At 43.2% G+C, this 9,165-nt stretch overlaps 1 protein-coding gene across 3 annotated transcripts; it reads right to left on the reverse strand.

Moving 5' to 3' along the window:
• Positions 1-3,927: 3,927 nt before the first annotated feature.
• On the reverse strand, positions 3,928-8,023 carry LOC120943646. Of its 3 annotated transcripts, XM_040357052.1 has the most exons (3): positions 4,893-8,023; positions 4,639-4,781; positions 3,928-4,353 (listed from the first exon to the last, which is right to left on the reverse strand). In XM_040357052.1, exon 1 carries the CDS (start codon positions 7,849-7,851, stop codon positions 5,911-5,913), a length of 1,941 nt encoding a protein of 646 aa, XP_040212986.1. In that variant the 5' UTR covers positions 7,852-8,023; the 3' UTR covers positions 3,928-4,353; positions 4,639-4,781; positions 4,893-5,910. The 3 variants fall into 3 exon arrangements, with proteins under 3 accessions (XP_040212986.1, XP_040212987.1, XP_040212985.1); XM_040357053.1 differs by lacking the exon at positions 4,639-4,781; XM_040357051.1 differs by having other exon boundaries at positions 3,928-4,781.
• Between the last annotated feature and the right edge of the window lie 1,142 nt (positions 8,024-9,165).

The raw sequence follows: 9,165 nt of genomic DNA on the forward strand, positions 1-9,165 counted from the left end.
TGGCCACACAGAATATTGACACATCGGGCCCAATTTAGACATTTTCACTTAGGGGTGTGCTCACTTTTGTTGCCAGCGGTTTAGACATTAATGGCTGCGTGTTGAGTTATTTTGAGGGAACAGCAAATTTACACTCTTATACAAGCTGTACACATTTACAAAAATTTGAGGAGTATACTCACTTTTGTGAGATACTGTGTGTGTATATATGTAATATAAACACATTGTGTGTGTGTGCGTGGAGCTGCAGCTTGGAACAACTATTTTATTTAATGAAACCAGCTACATACTCCATTCTCAAAACCCACACTGCCCACCCCTTTAGCCCCAGTTCACATATACACTATATCAGGGATAAGCAATTAGCAGACCTCCAGCTGTTGCAAAACTACAAGTCCCATCATGCCTCTGGGTGTCATGCTTGTGGCTGCCAGAGTCTTGCTATGCCTCATGGGACTTTTAGTTCTGCAACAGCTGGAGGTCCGCTAATTGCATATCCCTGCACTATATTGTCAAAGGTATTGGGACATCTGCTATAACCGCTTCAACTCTTCTGGGAAGGCTGTCCATAAGGTTTAGGAGTGTGTCTATGGGAATGTTTGACCATTCTTCCAGAAGTGCATTTGTGAGGTCAGGCACTGATGTGGATGAGAAGGCCTGACTTGCAGTCTTAGTTTCAATTCATACCGAAGGTGTTCTATTGGGTTGAGGTCAGGACTCTGTGCAGGCCAGTTAAGTTCCTCCACCCTAAACTCGCTCTTCCATGTCTTTATTGACCTTAGCCTTAGTGCTGTCGATCTGCTGATAAGAGTATTTCAACCTGGACTGCCCGCTGTGCTCCCAAGTAAGGGTGACAGACTCCCGTCCTTCAGCTCCGAGTCCCAAGAGAGCGAGCCTACCACTCGCATTTCAATATACCAGCATACTCTTTTCATGCTGGGGAGGCTTAATTGTAGTGAATGAATGAATGAATGAAAAACTTATAAAGCGCGGCGCATGCCAACTGAATCGCTTCTGGGTGCTAGTTGTTCGTGTCTCATGACATCAGAAGAGCAGAGTTTTGATCCGTCTTCTGAAAGACAGGTGGTTACCTCCAACCGAATGCTGGTTGGCAAAGCGTTCCATAGTCTCGGACCTTGAAAAGCAAACCTTCTTTCTCCTTTGGACTTGTATTTGGTTTTTGGTACCCTGCCCAGATTTTGGTCGGTGGATCGCAGAACGCGATTCGAATTGTGAGGTTCTATCTTGTCGCAAAGATATTGCGGAGCCTTCCCATGGATGCACTTATGTGTCAGGCAGAGTGCTTTGAATGCAATTCTGTCTTTTACTGGCAACCAGTGAAGGGTTCTCAGCGAAGGTGAGATTGATTCCCATTTTTTTTTCCCAGTCACCAGTCTGGCGGCCGTATTCTGAACGACTTGCAGACGGGAGATTTGGTACTTTGGGAGTCTGAGGTACAGGGCGTTAGCATAGTCCAGTCTGGAATTCACGATTGTTCCCACCACGACTGCTACGTCTTCTTTGGGAATAAATGGAATAAGTCTGCGTAGTAGGCGCAACAGATGGTGCGCTCCGCTGACTACTGACCCTATTTGTGCGTCCATTGTCATGAAGGTGTCGAAGATGACCCCGAGACTTTTGACTTTGGAGCTAGGGTTGATGATTTGGCCCAGAATGGGCGGGGGGGTCCAGGTTGTTGCCAGTTGACTCTTTTGGCTGGCGTGAAACATAAGGAGTTCTGTTTTTGAACTGTTGAGTTTAAGATAGCTCTTTGTCATCCAGTTTTCTATCAAAGAGAGACATTTCTCTAAACTGAGATGATGATCCTTTTTGTTGCAGATGCGAAAATACAGTTGCGTATCGTCTGCATAAGAGTGATAGAGTAGTTCTTGGCTACTGATAATATCAAAGAGAGGGCGAAGATAGATGTTGAAAAGCACCGGTGACAGGGGGGATCCTTGGGGGACTCCACATGACACCGTGCGCTTTTCCGACGTGAAAGAACCCAGTTTAACTGTTTGTGATCGGTTTTCAAGAAAGGAAGAAAACCATGGTAAATCACCTTCTGCGACTCCTGCTACCTTGGCTAGTCGCATCAGTAACAGTTTGTGGTCTACCGTGTCAAAGGCTGCGCTTAGGTCCAGCAGAACCAGGAGACAAGATTCTCCTTCGTCTGCGGCCTCGAGGGCATCGTCCCATATTTTGAGTAAGGCCGTTTCTGTCCCGTGTCCGGGACGGAAACCTGATTGAAATGGATCGAGTAGATTGTGGGTATCCAGATGCTGTTGCAGCTGTTGTACCACTACTTTCTCCATTATCTTGGAGAGAACGTTTAGGCCTGTTATGGGACGGCGGTGAGTTGGGTCCTTGGGATCCAGGTTAGGTTTTTTCAAGATGGGCTGGATTGTGCCCTCTTTCAACAGGGATGGCACTGTGCCTTCCAAGCTGTGTGATGGGTGGTGCCAGGATGTCGGCACATTCCTTCAGCAGTTTGGTGGGGATGATATCATTGGGCGATGTGCTGTTCCGCAAAGCACCAATGATATTTTTTGTGGTATCGATGGAGATCGGTTCCAGAGTGAACTTAGTTGATTGTAGAGCGTTTCTGTGGGTGTTTTGTGGTTGATTGACGGTGGGGTTGAGGGGGGTATTGTTTTGCAAGATGCTTTCCCGGATTTTTTCAATTTTGTTGATGAAGAAATCCGATAGTTCATTACAGAACTCTTGGGTGTCTGAGTTGGGGACTTCAAGACATCCTGGATTCATGGTCTGGGTGACCATCTTGAAGAGTTCGCGGGGGGGGGGGGGGTTTAGGGCGCTGTTAATCGCCATAGAAAAATTATGTTTCTTGGCTTTGAAGATTTCTTTATGATATCGTGTTATTGCCTTGTAGATGATGAGGTTATCCTCTGCAGGGCTTCTTTTCCAGGCGGCTTCCGCCCTTCTGCGCTCTTGCTTCAGAAGCGACAGCTGGTTGTTGAACCAGCCGGACTTTCTTTTTCAGATGCAGGCTTTGCGTTTCGGTGCTACTAAATCGGCTGACTGTAGCAGGGCTGCGTTTATGGCCTCCAGTGTATCTGCGGCTGTTTGATGTGGATGGATTGTTTTGATTCTGTTTCCCAAGGTAGATTTGAAGAGTTCCGAATGGAGCTTCTTCTGAGATCTAGCCCAGTGTATTGTCACCGGCTTGGGTGCTTTTATCACTGGGGGAATTTTGGAGATTATGAAATTAATTGCATGGTGGTCTGTCCATGGCAATGGTTCATTTTCTAAAATGCTTATTTTCAGATTTTGTCTGAAAATTAGGTCGAGTGTGTGACCTGAAGCATGTGTTGGCCCGCATATAAGTTGCTGTAGCCCTAATCCCTCCAGGTGATCGATGCAGGCGTCCGCAATGGGATCCTGTGCGGAGTTGGCCCACCGATTAAAGTCCCCGAGCAGCAAAAGGTGTTTGCTGTTAAGGGTATAAGTGGATATAAACTCCGTTAAAGATGGCAAAAACTGCGATTTTGGCCCAGGTGGCCTATAGCAGAGGAGAATGTGAACAGTCTCCTGGGGGGAAGTTTGAAGTTGAAGAGTAAGGGTTTCCATGAATGGAAGAGGATTTTGAAGGACCGGCTTAGTGATTGCAAGGTGAAACTTATGGATCACCGCCAGGCCTCCTCCTCTTTGCCCTATTCTGTTTTCCGTTATAATGCGATAGTTTTCTGGCACCAATTCTCCGAGAATGGTGTTGCAGTCGTCTGAGAGCCAGCTTTCTGTAATAAAGAGGCAGTCTAGATCGTTTTGTAGTAAGAAATCGTGGATTTCTAATCAGTGTTTTACTGCCGATCTTGTGTTGATCAAAGCACATGATATGTGCTTGAGCTGGGTTAAATAGTTTACATTTTTGATGGTCGATCGTCGATCGAATCTCAAAAGTTTTGAAAAAGGGAATGACTTAGGGGCTAGTCATGGACTTTGTCGGCATGATAAGTTAGTAAAGATATGAGTCTTTCGAAAACTGACTTTATATATAAAAATATTTATTACAAAAAAATATATATTTTAAAAGTTTTCCTCCAAAGAGTACACATAAATTACACATAGCATTTGATCAGTACAGCGTTCACAGTAATTGATGTAGCTTAGAAGATTAAATCTGGTTATACAGTACTAGCACCAATTGATATAATACTAGACTAGATGTCCAAAAGCGGACTGATAGTTGGAACCATAAATAAATACAAAAGCTTCTAAAGAAAATCATCAGCAACTGGAGATTTTTAGCACTTGCGCTGGGTTGATCGGAGTCCTGACATGTTTCGCGCTGTATCTGAGCGCTTCCTCGAAGGACTTAGTGGAGTCAATGTGCTAAATTGGTGAAGGAGACAAATATACATATATAACATATTGATATAGAACAGAAAAATATATAACAGCCTATATAGATATTTAAGAAACCGGAGTGCTCCTATAGCATGCAATATGGTGAGAAAGGACAAAAAAGAGTCACCCCCATGAACATTGTGGAAATAGCCACAGAGAGCAGACAAGATGCCTGGAATTCCAGTCCCAAAAATTCCAGTACGAAGGAGACAGGAGGCATAATGAAATTGGAATATGATAAGTAATAGGGTTTAGACTAAGTTTGCTTACCTATAAAAAGAAGTACAGACAAAATAACTGTGGACTAGCTTGGCTTGATACTCTCTGCATAGAGAGATATGTAGCACGGGCTAGCAAGGAATTGAATTTGTAACCCCAAAGAGAATTAAACGACGTAACATGGGCGGCAAGGGCTGTAGCAAAAAATCAATATATAGAATCACAGCATTAATTGATAGTAAACAGGTAATAGTAATAATTATTAATAAAGGGCAAATAGTGATAACAGCAAGCAAAATGCTTACCCAATATTTGGAACCATTTATATATAGAGTTTGCAATGGCTCATAACAAGACTGCATTCAGCGAGTATAAGTTTAGGGTGTTTGAAAAAAACCCAGTGTCAATCTTTAGAGCAATTCAAGGAGACAGGGGCAGGGATTACCTCGATAGACCAGTCACTGAAACAAAATATAGAGGAAAGGAGACTGTGAGCCTAATGAATCGGCCACACAAAAGTATGAAGGGCATGTTTAGAGATAGAGAATTAGGCTTACCAGTATGCAACACTCGCCACACGTGTCGTTGGTTCGTTTGCCTCACAAGAGGCTGCGGATAGTGTGTAGGGCTTGAGGGCTTTAAATAGCCTCGAGTCTCGCCCCAGATCGACAACTACCGCGGCGCTGCCGGGTGATGTCATCTGTGCTGGCCGCAAAGTAACTGCAGGTGCGCGCGCACCAGATGCGGTGCGCGCGCAGTACTGAAGTTTATGCACCATTCGATGGCGATTACACGCCATCTAGTGGACATATTGAGATACAACAAGGATGGAAAAGCTGTATCTCAAGCGGCCACATCGCATGGAATAAATAGGAGGGACAAAGAAAAGGGCATCACGTCTGGAAGAGATCACAGGGGGGAGGATACTTCATCCAAATCTCACCACAGTTGCAGAAAAGGAGCACAACCATATTAAATGCAAAAAACATTAGTATTTATTTATAAGGTATGGAAGTGGATAGATCTTCCAAATGTACACATGTTATTTAATTATACAGCATAGAGGACCTCGTATAGAAAACAGGGGTACAGTAAATGAGTACAGAGAGAAGGACAACTGGAAAAAATCCCAATAAACCAGTGATCTAAGAACATAGTTAAATGAGCGGTATGATTGGCTACTCTGACATCTAGTTCAGCAAATGACAGGGCCATGGTGACAAGGCAGTCAGAAAAGTCCAGAGTAGTACTTAGGTGCTAATAGAAAAAAATGAATAAGAAAATTTCAAAAATATAAAAGTATACCCAATTAGCTTAATGTTACTACAAGAAGGATTTATAAGACTGTGCCTCATTAATGCCTGGGGGCCGTAAGGCATCCAAACGCTCGATCCAATAAGTTTCTTTTTGGAGTACCTGCTTGTCCCAGTTGCCTCCACGGCAATCTTTGGGGACAATAGCAAGTACTATAAACGAGGCAACTGAGGTATTAAATTTATGATATAGGTCAAGGTGACGGCTGACTGATGTTACCATTTTTCCTTGGGAGGAGTAATAGACATGATCCCTAATTCTATGCTTGAAGTTTCTGATGGTTTTGCCCACGTAAAATGCATGGCAGCTACACGTCATAAGGTAAATGATTCCCTGAGTATTACAGTCCGCATAAAAATTGGGGGTAAAAATTTCACCATTGGGTAAAGAAAAAGTAGTACCCTCTCTAACCCAAGGACAAAAATTGCACCTGCCACATCTCATCATACCATTTGGAGGTCGTTGTTGATTTGAATTTGTTTTGTAGTGACTAGAAGTCAATTTATCTCTAAGTGAGCGAGATCTTTTAAAAGTAATATCTGGTCTTTGGCCAATGTAATTACTGAGGATGGGATCGTTAGTCAAAAGTGACCAATGTTTATTTAGAATATTACGCACCTCGATGTGATGGCTTGAGTACCGCGTAATGAATCTTACTGGTTGCGACTCTGTGTTGACTTTTTGTTTAAATAGTAAGTTGATACGAGATTGTCGTGCAGCCTTATTGAATGCTTTCCGTAGTAAGGATTTACTGTAACCTCTCAACAACAACCGTTGCCTGAGTAGGTTAGCCTGTAACAGGAAATCTTTTGTCATAGTGCAATTCCTTCGTAAACGAAGGTATTGTGCATAAGGTATGCTTTTAAGGAGGTTAGTTGGATGTGCACTAGTGGCGTGTAGTAGGGTGTTACCTGCGGTCTCCTTTCTAAAGAGAGAGGAGGTAATTCTGCCATCGCCATCCTTTAAGATGGTGAGGTCAAGAAAGGTGACCTGGTCTGAAGATGCAGTGAACGTGAATTTTAAATTGCGTTCATTAACATTAAGAATATCGATAAATTGATATAGTTGGGAACTGGTACCTGACCAGATGATGAAGATGTCGTCGATGTACCTAAGCCAGTTGATCACATGGCCAGTGTACATCGACAAGTCCTCATCCGAAAAAATATCACGTTCCCACCCCCCCAGGTACAGATTGGCGTAGCCAGGGGCACAGCAAGTGCCCATGGCTACGCCCTGCACCTGGAGGAAGTGGGACTCTTTGAAAACGAAATGATTACGTGTAAGAATAAATCGTAAAAGGTCTATTACAAAATCAATATAGTTCCAATGGTGATGGTCCTGTTCACGGAGGAAGGTACGTGCTGTCGAGATGCCCAACTCGTGAGGGATACTGGAGTATAATGCCTCCACGTCCAAGGTCACGAGGAGGGCATCCCGAGGCACGACCATATCCTCAATTTGTTTAAGAAGGTCCAGGGTATCTCGGGTATACGAGGGCAAAGTAAGTACATGGGGCATGAGGATGGAGTCTACAAACCGGCTGGCATTTTCAGTCAAAGAACCTATGCCGGACACTATCGGTCTACCTGGGGGAGTAAGAGGGTGTTTGTGGATTTTGGGTAATGCATAGAAAGTTGCAGTTCTTGGGTTGCGAATATTAAGGTAGTTGTACAAATCTTGGTCTATGAGACCTCTTTGATGAGCAAGGCCAATAATGGATAGGAATTCATTTTTAAATAGAGCTATTTGTGTATCGTTGATACGTCTATACCACTCTTTGTTGTTTAAGATGTGGAATACCATTTTCTCATAATTGGCCTTGGTCATAAGGACCACATTACCTCCCTTGTCGGACGCTTTTATCTCAAGATCCGGATGGTTTTGAAGGTTCATGATAGCTTGTCGTTGTTTTTTAGAGAGATTATTAGTCAATACATTAGTGTCCATTTGTTTACAATCATTTATAGTACTTAGAAGGAAAGCCCATATATTTGAATTGCTTGTTAAGTCTGGAAAGCGTTGGGATTTTAATTTGAATTTTTTGGTAGAAGGATTAGAAGATATAGTAGATGACAGTGATTCCGAACAAAGGAGAGGATCGGGGGAAGGGGATGTGTTTTCGTCAAGGAGGAGCAGAATCTCAAAAGTTGCTCTATTTTTAAGGCCTTTTTGGTGACGGCTGGTAATGCTGTTGCGAATTGTCTCAGACCCCGAATAGAGTCCGCAGAGTCTCGCAGATTAGCCATTGTCTTTTTTTTTTTTAAATCCAGTATTTTTTTTTTATTGTTTTCCATCCATATACTTGACAGGAGATATAGATACATATTTTACACTCAGTACATTTATGTGCATACAAAAAGATCTATAACAAACCCTAAAACTCTCCATCCCTCCCAACCCCCTCCTCCCTCCCCCTCCCCATCTTGTATTTAAAGTGCATACACGTTTTAAATCCTATTCTTATCCTATTACGTTGTTCTTTGCTAATCTGTACATAGTTAGAGTGAGCGGCCTATTTTCACTAACCAGTGCTCCCATATTGTGTTAAATTTTTTAAGGTTGCCGCGTCTAATCCATGTTCCCCTCTCTTTCCCTATTGTGCTGTTCATTGTGCTAAGCCATTCTACTACTGTGGGTGGATTTTGTGCTTGCCATTTTAGTGCTATTAATTTCCTCGCCTGGAACAGACTTCTTGTGGCGGCTACCCGTACATCCCTCTGCCCCATTCTCTCCTCAATGCATCCTAATAAGCAGACCCTTGCTTCCAGTTCCAGGGTAATTCCAAAAGTTGCATTTATAATGTCCAAAATCTTAACCCAATATCTATGCAATTTTGGGCATTTCCACATCATGTGGATAAGGTCCCCTGTATTTTGACATCTGGGGCATTTATCATCTGGCTTCCATCCGAATCTAAATAGTTTCTTGGGAGTATAGTAAACCCTGTGGAGAAGGAATAGATGGGAGACCCGTTGTGACGGGGCTAGTGAAACCACTGTCCCTAATTCCAGTATCCTGTCCCACTGCTCATTCGTTATTGGGCCTATATCCTCTTCCCATCTCTGTTTGTTCCTGCAAAGCCTCTCGTTTCCTCCCAACTGATCCCTGATTCGTTCGTACAGATCTGAAATGAGACCTTTCAAAACCCCTGTCTTGATTAGTCTTTGAAGATGCGTTAACTTTTGCCATCTTACCGGCTGTATCTTAAATTGGGCTTGTAGTGCATGTCTAACCTGCAAGTAGGTGAAGAACATGGAGTTT

The sequence above is a fragment of the Rana temporaria genome, chromosome 6 (genome assembly GCF_905171775.1).
Source record: "Rana temporaria chromosome 6, aRanTem1.1, whole genome shotgun sequence".
In the NCBI taxonomy this organism is placed as follows: Eukaryota; Metazoa; Chordata; class Amphibia; order Anura; family Ranidae; genus Rana; species Rana temporaria.

Excerpts from the sequence above, each read along its gene's own strand:
- LOC120943646 (XM_040357053.1), bottom strand. The coding sequence starts at position 7,851 with ATGGACACTAATGTATTGACTAATAATCTCTCTAAAAAACAACGACAA.